The 23,660-nt window shown below is 40.2% G+C and overlaps 1 protein-coding gene across 1 annotated transcript; it reads left to right on the top strand.

Annotated features, from left to right (window-relative positions):
* Positions 1–4,870: 4,870 nt before the first annotated feature.
* Positions 4,871–23,428, top strand: TNFSF4 (TNF superfamily member 4). The gene is made up of 3 exons (XM_024732989.1): positions 4,871–5,020; positions 21,470–21,518; positions 23,079–23,428. Exons 1-3 carry the CDS (start codon positions 4,871–4,873, stop codon positions 23,426–23,428), a joined length of 549 nt encoding a protein of 182 aa, XP_024588757.1.
* Positions 23,429–23,660: the final 232 nt, after the last annotated feature.

Raw genomic sequence — 23,660 nt, 5'->3', positions numbered from 1 at the left:
AGTGTTAGTTGTGATTTCACCTTTTTCATTTCTAATTTTATTGATTTGTGTCCTCTTCCTTTTTTTTCTTGATTCTGGCTAAGAGTTTATCAATTTTGTTTATCTTCTCAAAGAACCAGCTTTTAGTTTTATTGATCTTTGCTATTGTTTTCTTCATTTCTATTTCATTTATTTCTGCTCTCATCTTTATGATTTCTTTCCTTCTATTGACTTTGGGTTTTCTTTGTTCTTCTTTCTCTAGTTGTTTTAAGTATAGGGTTAGATTTCTTTTTGAGTTTTTTCTTGTTTCTTGAGCTGAGATTGAATTGCTACAAACTTCTCTCTTAGAACTGTTTTTGCTGCATCCTATAGGTTTGGGTCGTCATGTTTTCATTGTAAGTTGTTTCTATGTATTTTTAAATTTCTTCTTTGATTTCTTTTTTGATCTCTTGGTTATTTAGTAGTGCACTGTTTAGCCTCCATGTATTTGTGTTTTTACAGTTTTTTTTTTTCCTGTAATTGATTTCGAATCTCATAGCGTTGTGGTCAGAAAAGATGCTTGATAAGATTTCAATTTTTAAAAATTTTCTGAGGCTTGATTTGTGATCCAAGATGTGATCTATCCTAGAGAATGTTCCATGTGCACTTGAGAAGAAAGTGTTTTCTGCCACTTTTGGGTGGAATGTTCTACAAATATCAATTAAATCCATCTGGTCTATTGTGTCATTTAAAGCTTGTGTTTCCTTATTTATTTTCTGTTTGGATGATCTGTCCATTGGTGTTAGTGGGGTGTTGAAGTCCCCTACTATTACTGTGTAACTGTCAATTTCTCCCTTCATGGTTGTTAGCAGTTGCCTTATGTATTGAGGTGCTCCTATGTTGGGTGCATAAACATTTATAATTGTTATATCTTCTTCTTGGATTGATCCTTTGATCATTATGTAGTGTCCCTCCTTATCTCTTGTAACAGTCTTTATTTTAAAGTCTATTTTACCTGATATGAATATTGCTACTCCAGCTTTCTTTCGATTTCCATTTGCCTGGAATACCTTTTTCCATCCCTTCACTTTCAGTCTGTATATGTCCCTAGGTCTGAAGTGGGTCTCTTGTAGACAGCATATATATGGGTCTTGTTTTTGTATCCATTCAGCCAGTCTGTGTCTTTTGGTTGGGGCATTTAATCCATTTTACATTCAAGGTGATTATCGATATGTATGTTCCTATTACCTTTCTCTTAATTGTTTTGGGTTTGTTTTTGTGGGTGTTTTTCTTCTCATGTGTTTCCCACCTAGAGAAGTTCCTTTAGCATTTGTTGTAGAGCTGGTTTGGTGGTGCTGAATTCTCTTAGCTTTTGCTTGTCTGAAAAGCTTTTGACTTCTCCAATGAATCTGAATGAGATTCTTGCTGGGTAGAGTAATCTTGGTTGTAGGTTCTTCCGTTTCATCACTTTAAGTATATCGTGCCACTTCCTTCTGGCCTGTAGAGTTTCTGCTGAAAAATCAGCTGATAATGTTATGGGGATTCCTTTGTATGTTATTTTTTGTCTTTCCCTTGCTGCTTTTAATATCTTTTCTTTGAATTTAATTTTTGTTAGTTTGATTAATATGTGTCTTGGTGTGTTTTTCCTAGGGTTTATCCTGTATGGGACTCTCTGTGCTTCCTGGACTTGGGTGACTATTTCCTTTCCCATGTTAGAGAAGTTTTCACCTATAATCTCTTCAAATATTTTCTCAGACCCTTTCTTTTTCTCTTCTTCTTCTGGGACCCCTATAATTCAAATGTTGGTGCATTTATTGTTGTCCCGGAGGTCTCTGAGATTGTCTTCAATTCTTTTCATTCTTTTTTCTTTATTCTGCTCCTCAGCAGTTATTTCCACCATTTCATCTTCCAGCTCACTTATTTGTTCTTCTGCCTCAGTTATTCTGTTATGGATTCCTTCTGATGTATTTCTCACTTCACTTATTGTGTTGTTCATCTCTGTTTGTTTGTTCTTTACTTCTTCTAGATCTTTGTTAAACGTTTCTTGTATTCTCTCAATCTGGGCCTCCATTCTATTTCCGAGATTCTGGATCATCTTTACTATCATTACTCTGAATTCTTTTTCAGGTAGATTGCCTATTTCCTCTTCATTTATTTGGTCTTGTAGGTTTTGACCTTGCTCCTTTATCTGTGACTAGTTTTTTGCAGCCTCTTTTTTTTTTTTTTAATGAGTGGGATTGTGTTCCTGTCTTACTGGTTGTTTGGCCTGAGGCTTCCACCACTGGAGTTTGTAGGCTATTGGGTAAAGCTGTGTCTTGATGCTGATATGAGGAACTCCGTGAGACCTCACTCCAATGAATACTCCCTGGGGTCTGAGGTTCTTTGTTTGTCTGGTGCTTCTGACTCAGAGCTCGCACCACAGGAGTTTTTACCTGACCCCCAATTTGTGAACCAAGATCCTGCAAGCTGCGTAGGGTGGCACAAAAAAAAAAAAATAAAGAGAACATTAACAAAGTAAAAAATAAAATTAGACTAGGAAACAGATATGTTAGAAAGAATATAAAAATAAAAATATAGATAAAACAGCAACCAGAAGGTACAGCAGTACCACAATAGTAAAAAAGGGGAGGAGGGAAAAGAAAAAAAAAAAAGGCGGGGGGCCGGCGAGGCCTTGGCTGTAGGGGGTGGGGCCTAAGCAAGGGCGAGGTTTGCATTGTGGGCGGGGCCAATGCTCAGGACCCACAGGGCTGGAAAAGTCCCTGGGGGCTGTGGGGGGGGTGGGGCCTAGGCTCAAGGGACCGAAAGGGCCCAGGCGTGCCCCCCACCCCTGGTCTCAGAGGGCATGGGACCTCCCCTGGGAGCCCAGCAGTCTTCCGGGGCTCCAGTGGGTGGGGAAAATGCCCTTCTCTCCTCTCTTGCTCCTCCAGTCTGGGAGAGTCCCTCCTGCCTGCCTCTCCTAATCTCCCTGGCCTCCCTACTGTGCCCACAAGGACCCATGCAGCCTGGAGGGGGCTTTGGAGGGCAGGGGACAGGCCTGGGAGCTCAGCAGGCTCCCTGGCCTGAGTGGGCGGGGCAATCGCCCTCTGCCCTTCTTCCTCTCCTCCTGGTGGAGGGCCCCTCCTGCCTGTGTGTCCTGATCTCCCTGACCTCAGGGGCATAGATCCTGTCTGGCCTCCACTTCTCCTCCCCACCTCAGTCCCTTTGCATCCTACCAGTTCACTTTAGGGTTCCTTCCGTCTCCTTGGGCATCAGACTTCCCCACCAGTGGCCAGCAGGTGCCCTAGTTGTGGAGAGACGCTAACTCCCCATCTTCCCACACTGCCATCTTGACTCTGCCTTTCAATTTTTTTTAATCCATACCCTGTATGTTACACATACTTTTCTCATAGGGATACCTATTTAGAGTTAAGCTTAGATGGAACTTGATTTCTAGTTTTGGCTTGGCATGTATGGTGTAGTGTCTCAGTCACCTTATATTTCAGACAAAAACTTGAACTTCTGAAGACCAATATGTTCTGCAAATGCAAAGTATAATGATTATAATGAGGGTATCAATTCATATATTAATTGATTTAAACTGTATTAATAAATGTATTTCCCACAAGCTGTTTCCCTCTTGAATATGCCTCATATCAATTTTCTATAAAATTAAGTTGCATACAACAGCTCATTTATTTTGTTGATATTATTTCTCTCTCCTTTCTTTCTTTAAATATCCATTGAGTGGCTGATAGGGAGCTCAGAGAGACATACTTGCCCACAGAAGAGTTGTTCTGTCTTAAACAGCCCCTACCAGTGTACCTATACTGTCCAATATAGTACTGGGCTCACTATGTATTCAGTAAATATTTATTAATATGAACTTGACATTATCAATAATTTTATCATTTATTTCATTTGATCATTTATTTCAGTGGTGAAGGGTAAGTAGTGTTTATTGGTAGAATACTCTTACTTTCCAAGTTCTGTGTCTATGCTGACCTCAAAGAAAGGAACAACCTTCAAAGCTTATTTGAAGCTATTCATTTGTTCATTCATGCAAACTTATGTATGGAGAAAATGTATAGTGGAGGGAAGGGAAAAAGTCAGGATACTCTTCTGCTTCTTTCCTGCTTTGCTTAAAATTAATCATGTAAGTCTTTACTAAATTTGCCTCAAAGATTAAATGAGAAAAAGATTTTAGGGCTGTCTAGCACAGTGCCTGACACACAGTAGATGCTCAGTACACGCTAGTTTATTATAATGCAATGGACTAAAACTAGAGGATCTTACTCCTTTATTCTACATGATTCACCATCCTATTTTAAACTTTTCTCTTTTTTTTTTCACTTGAAGAATGGTCTTCATGTGCTTTTTTTCCCTGAATCTGTTGAATGGGTTCAGTGCTTAGTTACCCAATAAAGTGCAGGCAAGAACTTAAGGCTAGTATTTTCCTTAAATCTCTTCAATGATTTAAGACACCTCGGAGAAGGGATCGATGAGCTCCTACATCAACGGATGATGATTTTTATCTTTATCAAGTGACCCACAATTTGGTTACTGGTGCAATGAGAAATTAAGAAAATAGCACACTTTTATGAGTGTCATTTCGCAGTCACTCAAATCAGAACTGGAATGCCACAAAAACAACTCCCTGTTAGCCCAGAGAAAAAAAAAAGAAAGAAAGTAAAGGGGAAATTCAGATTAGTCACAAAGAAGTTCCCCCGCCTGCCTGCAAAAGCTGCAGCATTAAAACTGAGAGTCCGCTCTGCTCTTTCAATCGCCTCTTGTCTCTGGTCCTGGGACCTTTGTGTGTTTTCTGATTGATACACCTTGTTTTGGCTTCATCTCCTTCTTTGCGGGGAAGAGGTCAGTCCTCCCTCAGGTTCCCTTCTGTCACAGTTTTCATCTTCCCTGCATCCAGATTGTGAAGATGGAAGGGGTCCAACCCCTGGATGAGCATGTTGGAAACGCACCAGGACGGAGATTCTTGAGGAACAAGCTATTGCTGGTGTCCTCCGTAATTCAGGGGCTGGGGCTGCTCCTGTGTCTCACCTACATCTGTCTGCGCTTCTCTGCTCAGGTAAGATGCACCACTGGCATGTCCTTTCCTCCAGCTCAGGCTGATGGCAGCTCCAACAGCTGCAAATGGTCACTTGGAAATAATCTGACACCAAAATTTTTTTTTTTTTCCCTTTTCTGCTCAGCAATCGTAAAAGTGTGGTCAAACACCCTTTTGTCTCTGTTTTCCTTCCTTTTTTTCAGCAGTGGCAGTGGTGGGGCACAGTGGAGATAGGGCAGGGGCACTGCTTCTGGATTATTCTTTTTCTTTGCAATGCAAGAATCCTGGTATTCCTTTATGAGCTGTCACTTAGAAGCTTTGAGTCACTGATATACCTACTTGGTTTACCTGTTCTGCTAGTAAGCATCTGATCAGGGAATTAATGTAAAAAGGTTATAAGAAAATCTCTTTACATTATTATACTTTCCTATCGTATTCATAAGCCTCATAGACTCTCAAGGAAATATGTTTTTTGAAGAATGCTAAATGTATCAGTATTAAGTTCTTTTAAATAGCTAGCCTATGTATTTTAAGGGCAGAGATGTATGTGTTCACGCCTGTATGTATGCATGGCCAAACGTTTACCCCAGTAACTTGATCAGATATTGTTTCTCACAGCCTTTCTCTACCAGTCACAACTTATAGACAGCACTTTGTCCAATACATTATGTAGTGGAAGATCATCATTTTAGTATTTCCCCCACTTAATGAAGATATTCTTTCCATTTTTCCTTCTCCTTATTATGGTCCCTTTTACATTATTTTTTCTTATTTACTTATTCATATCTACAAACATTATTAGCTCTTTAAGGATGTTCTTGACTGCAGGAGATTCCACTGAAAAGAAAAGAAATGAATAGTGTCCCCATGTTCCCTTGTTGGGGCTAGTCTGAGAGTTCTTGTTTCCCTGGTGGATGCTCTGTGTTAGAAAATTCTCTCCCTGGTAAAGGTCAGACAATAGGAACTTTTATTTCTGATGGCCAGGTCAGAGACTGGGTACCTCAAATTAGATCAGGATAAGATGAGCAGAGTCCTAGACAATGCCTGGGCTTGTCTTCGCCTACAGGAAATAGGGGTTTTCAGTGCCTACAGGCTAGTTGTGATCACTGTACTATAGAGTGCTCGTGTCCCCAAATTCCCGAAGTATAGCTGATGTCATACTCAAGCCTGCAGACCAGTGAGCACCACAGCACACCCATCCTGTCCTCATCATGCCAGACGTTTCCTTCTCGTCACAGAAGCCTTTGGGTGAAATTAGAGTAGGCGATCTGGGGAGAGGGTGTGGGGGGAGGAGCAAAGTGTCCATGGCAGGATGCCCAAGACAGAGACCGGAATTAGGCCCTTCCGAGAAGAAAACAAAGAGTAACCCAAAATAGAACAGCTGAGTCTATTCACCAGGTCTGGGAGCCCTGAGAGTGCTTTTTCAAACAACCACAGTGTTACATATTTCCTTACACTGTGGGATGATAAAAAGACAGAACATATGGCCCCAGTCAAGGCTCAGCAGTTAATTGCACTAGGGCTCTGAGCAGGAGAGAGCAAAAGGTGAAACAGATACAGATGTGTAGCCAGCTGGTGGCGGGGGCCGCCCCAAACTATCAGTACCCAAGGGATGCAGAGGAGAGGGGTCCTTTCTAGCAAGTCGCCCAGCAGTTCTGTGCTAGAGCCTGGAAGGGAAGCTGAGTGCTGGCTTCCAGGATACTAGAATTCATGGAGCTGATCTTTGTGAGAGAATTAGCTTTCTCTGGTCCTGGCCCAGAAATGGAAGCAAAGATAGAGGAGGTATATTAGAGCTGTTTGCTCAACAAACATGTTCTTGTATACTCTGGATACAGAACTTTTTGGGGCACAGATATTTGAAATGCTTAACTTGACATTAACTTTTTTTTTCTTACTTCTAGCTAGACTGTTTCAGCTAACATAATTTCTTATACTGTTAATAAGACCCAGGGGAGCATGTTGTGTCCTTAAATTTAATCTCATAAGCTTTGTTAAGGGGAAGGACAGTCGTGTGTGTTCTCCCCAGAGCTTGAGCAGTCATGGTGGCAGCAGGTGTGTGTGTGTGTGTGTGTGTGTGTGTGAGAGAGAGAGAGAGACATTGATTGAGAGAGAAGGGTGTAAAGTAACTGCTGAAGAAGGGACATAGACTGATAGCTTTTCTAAATTCATAGATAAGATTGTTGGGAATTTTGATTGAAGGATTGGGTAGGTGGTGATACCAATCAAATCTCTACTTTTATAAGACATAATATTAGAGTGATATGTATAAGGGGTGAAATAAAGCTGAAATGCTCATCATTTGCCTAGTTAAATTGGATCTCTTTCATTGTAGGAGAAAGATATTTGGAGAATAATCATGATTTTTTTTCTTATTTCTTAGATTTAATTTTAAACTTCATAAAAAATTTTCCTATATGGATGACTCTGTAAAAAAAATACATATGAAACTGTTAAACTCCATTTGGCAGTCAGCCTTCCCTTCAGTCAAGTTTATTTAGTAACCTTTGTTTTCTCACCACTTGGTTAAGTTTTATTATGTGAAAAGCAGAAGTTTTTGTTTTTGAATGTCAGAAAAAAAGATGGACCTTACCCACTCCTTATATAATACACATCCCTCTCTGGGTCCCGATCTTCTCATCTGAAACATGAGGCAGTTGGATCAAATGATCAAGAAATATCTCTTCCAGTGGGTAGAACACACTTTTCCCAGGAAACTTCCAGAAACTTCCAGAACACTTCCCAGAAACTTCCATATCCTGTGGGTATGTAGTTTATATATATATAGTCATAAAATGGGTATGAGGATCTGAGAAATACTAATTTAAGTAAACAGATTTTTGTGTCTAAGCTTCTGGACACCCTGGTTCTTAAGAAGGGACTGAGGGAAACCAAATTTGCACATATGTTTGTAATCTGTATTTATTTATATACCATGTACCTATCTAAGTAACTTATTCTAGATTAGCAAAATACCTTATTTAGAAAAGGGAAAGAAGTGGATGCTGTAGAAGAATATCCATGATACAAGTTATAAAACTGAGTCACAAAAATCAATACATGCTGTTTGGATGTTTATTGGGACTGCCATTTAAAGTATCATGCTTCCAGGCTTCCCCATAACTTCACCTGGGGACGGTGGCAGAAAAAAGCTGATCTATAAAGTGAGAAGCTTTTGCAAATTATACCCATGTGTCTCAGAGCTATTGAAGCTGGGCTCTTCCAAGATTTGTATCATCTTTATCAGAGTACTTTAAAGATGTGCTTTTAGTGATAATTCTTCAGCACATCCCACCCACAGTTAAAGGTTTACATTCTTATCACTTTTACTCCTGAGAAAGACAGAAGTGAAGGCATTTGGAAAGTGAGCTGACCAATTCTGTATCGGTGACGGCCAGAATTAGAATTCAGTTTCTTGATGGAGTTTCGGACTATAACTTGAACTTTGTATCCTTTAGGAAGAAAAAGAGGCATTTTTGATTAAAAAATATTGTCTCAGATCAGCTCAAATTAAATGTGTCCCCATGTAATTTAACAAGTTTTTAAAGAAGTCTTTTATGATAGACATGGAAATAATTTTCACTGTAATTGGATTTGCATTTTATAAGAAATTTTATGGGAGCTAAAAAGAAACATCTGAAGTATTGAACTGATTTGTCACTAAGTATTTTGAGGCTCTTAAAGGAGGTAGTGAAAATGTATAGAATTGTTGGATTTTTGAGCAGACATTAGACATAGTCCACTTATGGGCAGGAAAACAGAAACTCAGGGAGGGTAAAAGCTGGAGGAGGAGGTAATGCTTCACTGATATTAGAAGAAAGGTGGAAATTCTTTAAATAGATAAGAGGGATGATGGTGGGTGAGTAGGGGCAGAAGGCTTTCTAGGTAAAAGAGCAAGTTGTTCAGAATGGTTGGAGTTGAGAGTTCATTGGGGAAAGTGGAGGAAGAGGAAGCTGAAAATCTAGGTGAGGGCAGGACACAAAGGGTCTTGTGACTCATGCTAAGGGAACACACTTCATTCCATTCTATGCAAAAGAAAATACAGGAAAAATTACCCAATTTGTCGCTTCTCCAAATTTCGCTTCTCTTATGTGGTCTACATATTGACAAATACAGAAAGTGAGTCTAATCTCACATAGCACTAGGGGGCACCACAGTAAAACTAACAGTTCTTGGATATCTTTTAAAGAGAACCCACTCTTACTTCCTGAGGAGTTAAGAACACTTTTCCCAGGAAGCCAAGCGCTCATCCATGTGTAAGAGGATGAACGATATCAAGAGGGCCTAATATTGTTCACTATTTACACAGTGATGATATTTTCTACAAGAAAAATGTAGATATGGGTTCTGACCCAAGTACTCAAAATAGGACAGAATAGCTTGGACAGGAATCATGCTGGAAAATGTCACATATGTACACATGAGTAGAAACAAATATACACACTCAGAGGAGAGATGGGAAGCAAGCAGAAGGGCTCTTGTTATAGACCTTGGAGTATAATCGGCCCTATTCCTTTTCTCTGACCTCAACTCCTAGCTACTAGCCCTGAGTAGACCTAGCCTTGCCTAGGGGCTGACCACCATGCCCTTCCAATTCTGTTTCTTTTAATGGAAATTACTTCTGTGCCCTTCACTTTCAGAGAACCCACAGCTTCCCACCCACTTCAGGGATTCTCCATTCATGGCTCATGAACATTTAATCTTCTGGAATCACTTAGGTTGGAGGAGCCATGTACAATGTTGTTATTCCTATTTAGGGAGTGAAAAGATACAACTGAATAACAAAGTAGAAGGGTTATTTCTCACAGTCACAGATAAAAATATATGGCATATGTGGTAGTGTTAGGATGAAATTGGATTCCCCAGCATCCTATGGCTTGTGCATTTTGTTTGTAGCCAAATGAAGGCATTAAAACACTTCCTCATACAAAAATACAACATACCTTCTCAAAATTTTAGGGGAGTCATTGAGGTGTAGGAGAGAGAACACTGGATTAGGAACTAGAATATTCTGGTTCAGTCCAGTCTTTTAGCTTTGTGACTCTGGGTAAAGTCCCCAAAATCCCGACTGTCAATTTAATCATTTTCAAAAATTGGAATTTAGTTATTGTGAGGAACAAATGTGTTACAGAGCTTTGTAAATGTTGAGATTATTATTATTATTCATGAACACGCTTCCATAAGCATACCACCACTAAAATGTTTGCCTTATAGCACGCACATGCGTGCACACACACACACACACACGAACCCTCCATAACTCAAATCTCAGAAAGCATATTATAGGTAAAGTTAACCTTAACTTCATGGACTTTGACTTTCCTACTGTAATTTTTAAGGCTAAAAACAACCCTTGGTATAATTCTAGCATTTTTGAATATAGATGTCTAATTAAGACCTCATGGCTGTATTAGTGAACAAAGGAAAAATGAAGGGGAGAATTTATGAGGGTATAAAATGTTATCAAGTTAGTGTCTGAAAGTGGTTCAGAGATCTAAAATGGCACACTTAGAACACATGGCCCAGGCTCATTCCATCTCCCTTTACGTTGATGTAGTCCATCCAATTTTCCAATGACTTGGTTGCCAAATAGGGCAGAAAATTATATTTAGAAGAGTGGTCTGGTTCAAAATATTAGAAACGTTGGAGCTAAGATGGGCATGATTATGCATTACTTTCTTTTCAACAAACCTTTCATTCTGAAATGCAAGTTTGATGTGTTATTAATTTGTATAAATTTGTCTAGCTTTGATAACATTGAAAATGCTATTTAAGAACATACTTGGGGCTTCCCTGGTGGAGCAGTGGTTGAGAGTCTGCCTGCCGATGCAGGGGACATGGGTTCGTGCCCCGGTCCGGGAAGATCCCGCGTGCCATGGAGCGGCTGGGCCCGTGAGCCATGGCCGCTGAGCCTGCGTGTCCGGAGCCTGTGCTCTGCAACGGGAGAGGCCACAACAGTGTGAGGCCCGTGTACTGCCAAAAAAAAAAGAAAAACCAAAAAAAACCCTGCAAAAGAACATACTTGGACAGAAAGATGGGCAAATAGACCCAAACTTTAATTCTTCCAATACTAATTGAAGAAGGGCTTATGGATAGAAAGCGACACTCCCAAAATGTTATATAGGTGGGGAGCTGTGGGGGTGTCCAGTGAGTGTAAATGATGTACCCTCAGGCTGGGCTGCCCTGTAGGTCACCACAGCACAACCCTAGAGAACCAGTGAAACTGTCAAGCAAAGATCAGGATGAAAATGACAATTAACATTACAAAAATTTATAAACAAGCATCAAAATAGTCATCAAGGGAAATTATAAAAACTTTGCTGGGTTATAAAAGAAGTTGTAAAACACATGTTTTACTGCTCAGCAATGTAAAATATATTTTGAGTTACCTGTGTGTTGGGTGCTTAACGTTTTTAACTTCCAAGGCCCATAAAGATCTTAATCTGGCCCTGTATGTGGTTTGATGAAGACTGGGAACTCAAAGCTCTTTTTTTGCGGGAGGTTGAGGGGCATCACTCCTGGTGCTATTTGCAATAACCATCTCTGGTTTTGTGATCTTTTCCCTACTTTTGTCCTCACTTCTTCACTATGACCTCGGAGGAAGATAGACAGATATTTGTGTGCACTTTTACAGTGAGGAAGTTTGAGGCATAGAGACTTGTCTAGGTCAATATAGGAAGGTCTGGTTATAAATTAGGACCAGCTTTAAATTCTAGTCCTGTTTCTTTCCGTTACACTTGGCCAAGATGCCATAGCTCTAAGCTGTAAGATTTTTGGCTGGCTGTTTTAAAATCTGTTTCCTTTTCTGACATTAATTGCTTTTGAAGAAAAATTGGGGGAAAGATTTATAACCTGGCGTAAAGGGAAGCAAGATTCTTTTAAAATAGGGATCTAAATCTACTTCCACAAATAGAGATAACACAACAAATGAAGCTTTAACAAGTGCATAATACAGCATAGGTTATTTTGATGAAGCAAATCATTGCCATGTGTGATATATTCATAGAAGAGCAAGGGAACTTGGATTTGGGCACTAGCTCAGTCCTTTATTCACTCCGAGCTGTACTTTTTTTAAAAAACAATAAGGAGATTAGACTATATAATCTCCCTGGGCCTTTCTAGTTCTATCAGACTGATTCAAAGAATTATTTTAATGTTGTAAGTGTGATTTCACACTATATGCAAATATCTTTTCAACCATTTATTAGTTTCCTAGGGCTGCCTTTTAAGGTACCACAAATTGGGTACCTTAAAAGAAATTTAATCTTTCACAGTTTTGGAGGATAGACATTCAAAATCAAAGTGTCAGCAGGGCCATGCTCCCTCTGAAGGCTGTAGGGAAGGATCCTTCAGGATCCATCTTTGCCTCTTTCTAGCTTCTGGTGACTCCCAGCAATCCTTAGTGTTCCTTGGCTTGTAGTTGCATCACCCCAAGCTGTGCCTCCAAGTTCACATGACCATCTTCCCTGTGCGAATCTGTGTGTCCTCTTCTCTTCTTTTAAGGACACACGTATTAGACTTAGGACCCACCCTAATCTAGTTAACCTCATGTTAACTAATTACATCTGCAAAGACCCTATTTCCTAATCAAGTCACATACTGAGATTCTAGGTGGACATAAATTTGGAGGGACACTATTCAACTCACTACCAACCATTTATTAATTTACTTATTTATTTACTTATCTGTGGAAAATAAGTTACCTGTCAGACATTGAGGAAGCAATGGTAAGCAAGACTTGGTCTTCCTTGCACTCTCAGAGTTTGCAATCTAGTGGAGAAAGGAGATGGTCAAGCAATAACATAGTGCGTGATAAGCACTGGATAACCAAGTAGGGTACAGCTCTTCAGTAAGAAGTCTCACAGAGGGCTATCTACGTAGCTTCAATATCTAGTTACTCAGTTGGGATTATAAAGTGAGCATACTTTAATTTTTGCATTAGGTGCTTCGTTTCTCTTCCGTTATTTAACAGGAAGGCTTTAGTTTAAAATGTCATTGTCATTATCGTGACCGCCACCATCATCATTCCACTGCTTCTGTTGTGGCCTCTCCCGTTGCAGAGCACAGGCTCCGGACACGCAGGCTCAACGGCCATGGCTCACGGGCCTAGCCGCTCCGCAGCATGTGGGATCTTCCCGGACCAGGGCACGAACCCGTGTCCCCTGCATCGGCAGGCAGACGGACTCTCAACCACTGAGCCAGCAGGGAAGCCCTGGTTATGATTTTTACCAGTCACCAATCTTAGTTCACACCAGAATATAGGTTGAGGATTATTTAGCCTCATGCAAATGAGGCTAAGAACTTCATTGCATAAACAACACAAAAGATATTCTTGATTGTTCATTAACCGTCATAGGGAGCCACTTGGGGGAAAAAACTGTTGCTTTTGTTACAGCTAAGGGGTTTATTGTGTTGAAAAGGTCTTCTATTCAAAAGGTCTTCTTATCTACCAATAATTTGGGATTTCTCTTTTGAATGTTGTGATTTGCCTAATCTCTGGTATGGAAAAGTCCTTAGACAGGCCTCATTCCACAGTGCTTATTCCACCATCTTAACTGAGGATGGACATAAAAATAAGGATATTAGAAACTGAGAAAGTGAAAGGACTTGTTCTGGCCTAAGACCATACCTCAGTGTTCCTTTTCCCAGCCCAATGCCTTGTCCATTCTACTAGGTTGCCTTTCCAAGGCAATAGTGCCTCCTTTTTTATATAGCAAATGAGATGGGGAATGAGTGACTTCAAGTAGAAAGATATTGATTGTAATAATTCTGCTACCCCCTTTGTACTTAAGGAAGAATGGGGCAATGTAAAAAACCTTGAGCAATCAGGTGTGGTGTTGGCTCAAGCCAGTGTCAGATATTATGTGATTATGCAGCCACTAGCCAAGGTCAGGGCATAGTCTAAAGGGCTAAGTTCTACCTTAGCTCAGCAAAGGTTTATTTATAAATGCCATTATTTTTAAGGCATTGTAAGATTTATGATAATGCAGTGGGTACCTTGTAAACCAACCCTTCCATTTGCTTAGAGACTAGGGTGTTTTGCTGGAGATCACCAAGGTGGGGAAAGGAGTTATTTCTTTTTTCAATTTAATTTTTTTAAATTTATTACAAGATTATACAAGTAATATAATGTACAAGATTATATAAGTTTCAGGTGTACAACATAGTGATTCACAATTTTTAAAGATTATATTCCATTTATAGTTATTATATAATGTTGGCTATATTCCCTGTATTGTACAATATATCCTTATTTTATACATAGTAGTTTGTATCTTTCAAACCCCCCTTCCCTCTCCCCCACTGGTAACCAGTAGATTGTTCTCTGAATCTGTGAGTCTGTTTCTTTTTTGTCATAGTCACTAGTTTGTTGTATTTTTTAGATTCCACATATAACTGATATCATACAGTATTTGTCTTTCTCTGTCTGACAGGAAAGGAGTTCTTAGAAATGTTTTGGCAGACCCCTTTGTCAGTGTACTTTAAGGATTTCCCCAGTAAATGTGGAAAGGGAAACCCAGATATAAGAAAACCTTCCCCCTGAGGATATAAAGAATTGGTTGCAAAATTTTGCAAATCACAAAATTTTGAAGGTATGTTCATGCCACATGGATGCTTTTGGTTCATTTGGTTGTTTATCTGAATACCTGATATTCCTCTTAGGAATCTGCTAATTTGCTAAGCATTTGAGACAGTGAAACCACAGTTCCTGTTCTCTAAGATAGAGGGGAGAGGGTCAGTTAGTAGAGACTTGCCATTACTAAGTAAATTTGACAAGAAAAGTGGAAGTGGTTAGAGAAAGGAGGCTATATTAGGATATCACAGGGCCTGTGTAGTAGCGAGGAGAGTAAAAGTTAAGAGAGATTACAGCAAAAAGGTGCTGGCAGCCATGGTGAAGGGTGGGGATAGAGAAAGAGAGAGTCTTGAATGACAGTTAAAATGGCTTTTCTTTGTATTCATTAAATCTCAGTAGACTCTTTATTCAGCAAGATTTTCAAAGTCACACATCTTCATCTCTTAAGAAATGTAACTTTGGGGATAAAGTTTTCTGATCATGGAAGACTCTTTGGCCAAAGAATCAGTTTTTGCCCATTCTTCCTATTCCTTTCTCTGAGTGGGGTTCTGAACTTCGCTGATCCGAAGTGTGGGCCCTTGCCTTTGTAAGGGAGTTTCCGCTGAGTACACAATAAGTCCACCAGGGTGAGAGTCTACCTTCCCAGCCCACTGTAATGGGTAAATATAGAAAATTCCATCTTCCTCTTCAGAGGCTCGTTGAGACACACCCTGAGAGCTTGTGAGGCTGTGCTTTCATGATCTCTCAGGTCTCCTCCGATTGACATGAAGCCCAATGTTGGGGGAGGAGACATTCACATCCCAGTGGAGGTTGCAGGGTGAACCACAGAGTTCCCATCACAGATCTGTTTCCCCGCCATCCTCCACTGATTCACATCCCATCCCACTCCCACCTAGGATCTTGACTGATATCAAGTGAGGAAGGGCAAGGCCCACATAGTGAATGCAGAGCCCACTTCCTGGTTTCATATTTGATGAGTATCATTCCCTCCTGCCACAGATACATCCCCCTCCAGGACAAATGCCATATGAGTATGAGGTTGGCAGCCTCATGCCACATCCCAGTGAGTCAGAATTAGAAACTCACACATTCCAAAGATGAGCCCATGAAGCAAGCATCACCTTTTTCGGAACATGGTACAGACTGCTGGGTAAATGCTAGATATCAGACATTTTCCATCTGTGTTCTCAGACAGTTCAGTGCTCCAGGTGCTGAGAGAGGCCAGGAAAGGACATAATTCTGACTCTTCTTTGCATCGCCTGCTTGCTTCCTACTTTGTACTTGTCCTGCTGCCCCTTATCAGGACAATTGCATCTAATCAGAGCCCAGCTAATGGCTTTGCCAACCTATACTACACAACCTTGTAGGATTGACTGAGGAGCTCTTTCCTGGAGAATGTCTAGATATTTTGAGATATATCTGAATATTTTGACAACTATCTAAAACCTAATGTTTTAATCTTATTCAGTATTGACAATTAAAATAATTCAAATTAATTTTGAACCCTCAAATGCTTTCATAGGGGTTTTTTACTCTAAAATAGAGTAGGATAAATAGAAAGGATGTTACCATGAACTTGGGGTTCAATCAAACTCAAGTTAGTACCTGTTTCTTCCTGAGCAAGTTCTTAACAGCACTGATTCTCATTTTTCTCTCTGTAAAACATGGGTAATTACTATTTCTACTTAACAGTATTATTTTGGATAGCAAAAAAGGTAATGAAATTGAGAAAGAGTAATGCAGTGCATGGCATGTTATAAGTTCTCAGTAAGTTTTTATTGTTTTTCTTGACTATACCAAGAATGGTCTCATTGCTAGACCTTTCTTCCATATAATGCCTTTGGATTATGTGGGTCATCTTTCGCTTTCAAGGCCTAAGACCATGTCTTTCCTTCTTGAGTGGCCAAAGCCTGCAATGACTTTTCTGTTCTCTGGAACCTTGTGGCATACATTGCCTGTTGATGCTTACCAAAGGTTTTCTTGTAGAGGAGCTGTTTCTCCAGTTGACATGCAAGTTTGTCAAAAATAAGGATTGTGTCTTCTTTCCCTTTGTGTTCTTAGAGTTGAATGTAATGCCTGCCATATAACAGATACTCAATAATTGTTGATGCTATTTCAAGTCAGCAATAGCATGGCAATCATATAACTATTCAATCAACTATTGAATAGTGCTTACAGTAGAGCAAACATCCTTTGAGCACCAGCTTTGGGACAGGCATGCTTTTTGCCACGGGCATGGTTGAATATACATTTTCTGGATTTGGGCCTTCAGGAGTTCACAGTTGAGTGTGGTAATTCTCAAATCCTGAACCTTGGGTGCTTGTAAAAATGCAGATTACTGAGTCCACCTACACCTTTTGAATCAGAATCTTTATGAATAGACTGGCCATCTACACATTTTTACAAATTGTCCAGGTGAATCAAATGTACATTAGAGTTGGAGAACAGTGGGACAGCTGACCTTTTTTCATATCATCAGCTGCTCCTAGACAGGACATGTGCATTATTCAGTCAATTGGTCAAATAGCCCATATATCAGCTGCCTACTGAGTACTCTGTTTTCTTGGCTCTGCTTATGACAGCCCTCAAACCCAGGAGGGAAGCCTGAACTTTTGACTCTCCCTATGCACTTTCATGATGAGGTCATCGTGAGACCACCACCCTGCCAATCTGCTGTGTGTGGCAACTTCTTCTTTCCTCCACCTTGGCACCGAAGTGGACACAAGGGATGGAATATTAATAAAGTCTTCAAAGAAATTTCTCCACACTTTAAATTTGCATGGGGAGAAAGAAAACTGTGTTTTGGTATAATGAAAGTTGTACTTTCATTGGAGGACAGGAGTTGAATCCCTTTACTCCTGTAGGCCTCAGTTTCTTCATCTGTAAAGTACAATGTTCAGTTAGAAGATGACTTCTTTTACACTCATGCTTCTGAAACCATCTCATTCAAACTTCAGGACTGTGCTTTGATTCTGGTGTGTAGACTTATAGGAGTTTCCGTTCCCCTTTGAGGATGGTACTGGCTCTTCAAACTTTGCATATTGAAGAAGCCTTATTGTATAGCTTGTCCTTACATGGAAGCCCTCTGGGACCTTTGATATATTCCATTTTCTTTTAGTATCTGGAAAAGGTATGAGGATTTTGATTTTCTTGATATGAAAAAGACCATGTTTGTGCATGTGGGTAAAATTAATATTTTCTGATTGTTTTCTGGTAACCTTTCTTATGAAGCCAGGATTCTTTTGTATTGTTTCTCTGGGCTACAGAGAGCCAGAGGGATATTTTAGGACTTCCATTGGACTTCATTTTTCATTTTATTAATTCCTTCATTCTGTAGTCATATATAAAGGTAAAATAGTGTTATATAGACTAAATTAAGAACACGACATGGATCTTATCTCTCATGGGCATCCAAGAATAATAGCTGACATTTATCAACTCCTTACAATGTTCCGGGTCAGGTACTGAAAATTTAGATACCTTATCTCATTCAGTCTTCACAACAGCACTCTGGGATATAGATTTTACTATTTCCATTTTACAGATGAAGAAGCTAAAAATCAGCAAGGTAATGCCATTTTCCCAAGAGCACACAGCTAAGTAGTCTTGTAGAGGAGATGAGACATGTATCCAATGGTGGTAGAATGAAAGTCAATAGAGTGATTTAAAAAATTTTTTTACATCAGGGTTCACTCTTGGTATTGTACATTTTATGGATTTTTAACAAATGAACAATAACATGTACCCACCATTAAAGTATCATGCAGAATAGTGTCAGTACTCAAAATCTTCTGCACTTCACCTGTTCATCTCTCCCTCCTCCCTCACCCCTGGCAATTGCTGATCTTTAACTGTGTCTATAGTTTGCCTTTTTCAGAATGTCACATAATTGGAATCATACAGTATATAATCTTTTCAGATTGTCTTCTTTCATTTGGTAATATACATTTAAGGTGCCACCGTGTCTTTCCATGGCTTGAAAAGCTCATTTCCTTTTAGCACTGAACAATATTCCATTGTCTGGATGTATCACAGTTTATTTATCCATTCAGCCTACTGAAGGATATCTTGATTGCTTTGGCTTGGCAAGTTTTAGCAATAATAAACAAAGCTATTATAAACATCCATGTGAATAGAGTGGTTTTTAAGTACTTGCTATGGGAGACCAAAAATCAGGGATTTGATTTAGGCCTTGAAGGTGGTGATATTTTGATGGGTCGACATAGATGGAGGGCCATTCTTGGTGGAGAGAAAAAAGGAAGCAAGTATTTTTCAAATGCTTACCACGTGCCAGGCAAACTCCTCGGTACTTTCACATATGTTAACTTATTTAAGCTTTACAGTCATCTCCTGGAACATTCCAATAATAATATTATGCCTTATTTTCACAGACAGGAAAGCTAAAGCTCAGCAATGGTATACAACATTTCCAAATTCACAAAACTAGAGAAGTCACAATTTGAACTGAATCTGACTCCCAAGCCTGTGCCCTCTGTTTTGTCCTACCAGGCTCTATTCAAGGGCAAAGAGCTTAGAGGAAATGGTTGGCTCCAGCATAAGACACAGAAAGGATATGTGTAGCGGTGATGCTTGACAAGGAGGTTGGCGCCAGGTGATGGAAGACCTTGAATTGGGCACTGTGAGGGTATTTCTGGGCAGTGGGGTAGTCAGCATGAGGCGATCAGGTATGGAGGATGAAGGGAAGAGTCGTAGAAGGGCATGGAGCAAGTGGAAACACCGTCTTATTTCACAACATTGCCTAGGCTTGGTGGTGTTGATGCTAGGAAGAAACTTGTGAGAATATACAAATTTCTAATACTGGGTGACCTTCAGGAGAAGGAAAGGAAGCCCGAATCTGGAGTTGCATTTGCATCTACCTGAAAGAGGAAGTCACGTGTGCTTTCCTTGCTGCCTCTCAGCATCTTGGTCTCAGAATGTCCTCTTGGTCATTACTGCCCCTACTTAGTCATCACAGTATTTTAGAACACTAGGAAATTTCTTTTATTTGCAGGAACCTTTTGGAGATTTTGCAAAGTCAGTCAAATAAACCACAAGAACTTTTAAGTCAGAGAGCTTTATGCAAATTTGGAGTGAGGAAGCTTCCTATTTTTCTCTTTTATTAAAATTGACTTAGAGTTGCAACTTTTAAAATTTAAATCATGAACAGTTAGTGCTGAAAGGGATGTCTGTGATCTTGGAGGAATTTTTAAAGATGAGAAAACTGATGTCTAGAGAAATTATAAAACTTTCCTAAGATGACACCATACTTGCCTGGCTGGCTGTAGGACCAGGTTGCTGCATGCTGAGCCCTGGGCTCTTTGTGCAACTGCACAGGCTGCTTCTGACTTTAACAAGGTGACCATTCAGGCTGGGACCAACCTGCCCAGAGAGCAGTGGAGGTATTCATTTACCCAGGGGATTATGGTGATCGTGATTGGGTAATATGCCTTTTGAGAGGCTTTCTTCCAGAACATTGCTTTAAGCATGAAGGATACCAATTCAGCCTCACAAACAGTCCACAGAGGGGAGAGAGCTGAAGACTGTCAAGTCTTCCCAGGTCAACACCTCTCCACCTGCTCACTGCTGACTAATATCGCTCCAGGGGCCCAGGCACTGGCAGGGCTCAGAAAGGCTCTCCTCCTTCCTACACTGCCTGTTGGTTTAAGCTTGGTGAGGCTTTTGATTTTATGTACAAGGGAAGTAGGGGATTCTTCATCTGCATGGGCAGGCCCCAGTGGAATCTGTTTGACTGCTGCTATGAGTGTGCCAGGAAAGTGGGAAGCAGGGATTCCACACCCCAGAGTATGAAAACAAATTCCTCCCCACACCTTTGATCAGGACATCTTGCCAAAAATAGCCTGGTGGGAGGAGCTCTTGTCCTTGGCAGGTGCAGTAGGTGGTGGGTTTTTGTAGTTGTTTTTGTATTCTATTTCCTTTTTTAGTAGGTAATACAAAATTTATAAAATATAAAAAAGTAAACCATGGAAAGTAAGGGTCTCTCCCACTCCTGTCCTCAGGCTTCCAGTTCCTTTCCCCAGAGGCAACGTTATATTCTGTCAGATAAATTCAGTGCCCACACAAACATTATCATTATTTTTTGACACAAATGGTAATGTACTTTATACATGATTCTGCCCTTTGCTTTTGCTTTTTTCACTTAATATATTAATATTTTGGAGTTTGCTCCATATTGAACTTCTTCGTTCTTTTAACCACCAAATTTCCACAGACGTTTTATTTATTAGCTTTCCTTTCTTCATTGTTTTACTTCTTTCTTGCTTTTGAGTACTCACTTGGTTCAGGTTAGATTTTTCACATGGTAAAAGAGTAGGGAAAGACCCAACATTAAAAAATGCTACACGCAGATCTACTCATCTCTGAAGGTTTAGAACAGTTTTTATTGCCTGTATGCCCTGAAAATAGGACACTTACTCCTGTTTTCCAGTGAAAAAGCGAGCAGTCAGGAAGCTTTCAGAATTCACTCCCAGTGCATTCTGGGAGTCTGTGGCCATGAAGGGTTGATTGGTCACAGCCTTGTCCATGAAGTAGCTCTATGACTGAATGGGTTTCTTAAGAAGATGACTGTTAAGCGCTCTATCATCCAGAATGGGAAATTGGGGATTAGTGAGCCAAAACAATATACTAAGGAAGAGTTTGGCAAATGAGGACAGATCTTACTTAGATGCTTGCACGAAAGAGAAGAAGACTCCTAACTTACCTTAAGAGATGTTATAGAAAGGCAAGGGGGGCAGGCAGGAAGGCTGGGTCTAATCTACATAGAAAAAAACAAATCTCTTATCAAGTCATTCCCTTTACAGGCTACTGCATTTCTGCTTCACAGGATATGAATTCCATTTGTTCATTTTTTTCTTAAAAATATATACTTTTTCCTCCTTTAGGTGCCATCTCAATACCCTCCAATCCAAAGTATCAGAGTACAGTTTACCAGTAAGTATTGTCAAAAGTTTAATTGATTCATATTTTTAAAAGAATCTTCTCTCCAGCCTCTTAATTTCTCCCAGAATGCAAGATCTCTCTCTTTTCTTAGGGAAACATTAAATCCTGAAATTGTTGGAGGCTGCATATTGTTTTCATTAGGGACAAAGAAGGTGTATAAAGAAGAAAAGGGGAGTAATTAGTTACCAAATATGTGCTTGTCACTGTATTACTTCATATTCCTCACTTAATCTTCCCAGGAACTCTTTGAGTAGGAATTATTCTCATTTTTTAGGTAAGAAAACTAAGGCTTTACTTCTTACAAGTTTGTCTGACTGTAAGACTTGTCATTCCCCAGTAATTCTATTATAGGACGGGATTTTACCTTAATGAGAGTTGGGGGACTTGAAGTCAAGGTGATACTTTACCTGGACAGCAGTATTTGGATCCATGATTAATACTTGAACAACCACCAGTAGTTTCTGTATGGATATTCATTTGTTAAGTCCTCCTGAGCTAAAGGAAAGTATATCTTGCCTTCTAATAAGTAATCCTTACTTTCAATTCAAAGTATTTCCCATGGACTTGATACAAAGCAAGAATTACTGAAATGTGCCCAGCAGTGCACATTTCAGTAAAGTACCTATTCTTTCCTATTTCTGAGGGACATGGGGCAGAGTGGGGAGTTTGAGATGTGGTTGCTTGACCATCCAGGATGATATTGAGGCTACCGTAGAAATAAAAGAAATTTGGTTTTTTGATTTGCACTTGAAATGGCCCCACACAAAGCTACGAAATTCATCATTCTGTGTCCTCCTACTCTTCCTTTTCTTTCTCCTGTGGCAACCACTATTCCCAGGGCAGCTTCCAGGAAAAACTAGCAATAAAAAGGTAGAAGGGAGAAGTAGGTCTATATCCTTGAGCTCTTCTACCTGCATCTTAATGAGCAGAATCTGAGCCCACGGACATTACTAAGCTTTACTTAGTATCACAGCATAACTAAGCTTAAATGACTGTTGGCAAAGGCCAGTAACACATGCTGTTGGTAGGTCTAGTGCCCAGGGCATGTGAAAAATTTTCATTTCATGATCAAGTGGAGAGAGGACAGAGAAGAGTTAAAAGCAATTGCTTTGCATGGAAGGGATGTGCAGGACCCAGGCAAGGGGCACTTCCACCACCCTTTGCCCTAGTCTATCCATTGAGCAAGAAAGGAAGCACCGAATTGCCAATCCCTCCTGGTTTTGAAAAACCAGGGAAACCTTGAGGCTCCATTTCCTGCCACAGGTATGTTGTGATAACTGCCAGCTGCTATATTCTCTCTGCTCTTGAACCCCAGCCCCATCTGTAACCCTCTTGGCTACTAGTATTAGCTTTGCCTCATCTATTCCACAGGGAAAGCAGATTCCAGCCCTCATGGAGAAAAACAGTATTTTCTTCCTTTCATTCTTCTCAAAATCTCTCCCTATCTCTTTCTCTTCATGTGTTTCTAGACATATTGGAAGGCTGTTGCCCAACGCTGAGCTAAGGAATCTTTTTTTTTTTTTTTTTTTTTTTTTACCCTACCCTCCTTAGAGTGTGAAAATGAGAATGGTTTCATCATCACATCCCCAAACAAGGATGGAACCATGAAGGTGCAAAACAACTCAATCATCATCAACTGTGATGGGTTTTATCTCATCTCCCTGAAGGGCTACTTCTCTCAGGAGCTCAGCCTCAGGCTTCAGTACCGGAAGGGTCGAGAACCCCTCTTCTCCCTGAGCAAGGTCACATCTGTTGACTCTGTCACAGTAGCCAGTCTGGCTTTCAAGGACAAAGTCTACCTGGATGTGACCACTCACAGTGCCTCCTGCGAAGACATTCAGGTGAATGGTGGGGAATTGATTCTCATTCATCAAAATCCTGGTGGATTCTGTGTCTACTGAGGACCTGATGGCTGCATCTAAGCCAGGCACCAACATGAATGCCAAACTGGGGGTGGACAGGACACAGATTCTTCCTTGGGAGTGGAGGAGTTATCCCAGCTCAGCCCTCATATATGGCCACTTGAGATGTGACCAGAAGATCACTCCCTCCCCCACTCAGGGATATTTAAATCTTTATTTTATGTACCAATTAACTTTATGTATTTATCCTTATATCTTCTAAATCACCTAG

This window comes from Neophocaena asiaeorientalis, unplaced genomic scaffold (assembly GCF_003031525.2).
Source record: "Neophocaena asiaeorientalis asiaeorientalis breed wild unplaced genomic scaffold, Neophocaena_asiaeorientalis_V1.1 scaffold305, whole genome shotgun sequence".
Taxonomy (NCBI): domain Eukaryota; kingdom Metazoa; phylum Chordata; class Mammalia; order Artiodactyla; family Phocoenidae; genus Neophocaena; species Neophocaena asiaeorientalis.
Note: the sequence above shows the minus strand (reverse complement) of the source record. Positions and strands in the feature narration are given on the sequence as shown.

Coding starts and splice junctions, on each gene's coding strand:
- TNFSF4 (XM_024732989.1), top strand. CDS start 4,871: ATGGAAGGGGTCCAACCCCTGGATGAGCATGTTGGAAACGCACCAGGA. Junction 5,021..21,469: donor GTCTGCGCTTCTCTGCTCAG/GTAAGATGCACC, acceptor TTCCTCCTTTAG/GTGCCATCTCAATACCCTCC. Junction 21,519..23,078: donor TATCAGAGTACAGTTTACCA/GTAAGTATTGTC, acceptor TACCCTCCTTAG/AGTGTGAAAATGAGAATGGT.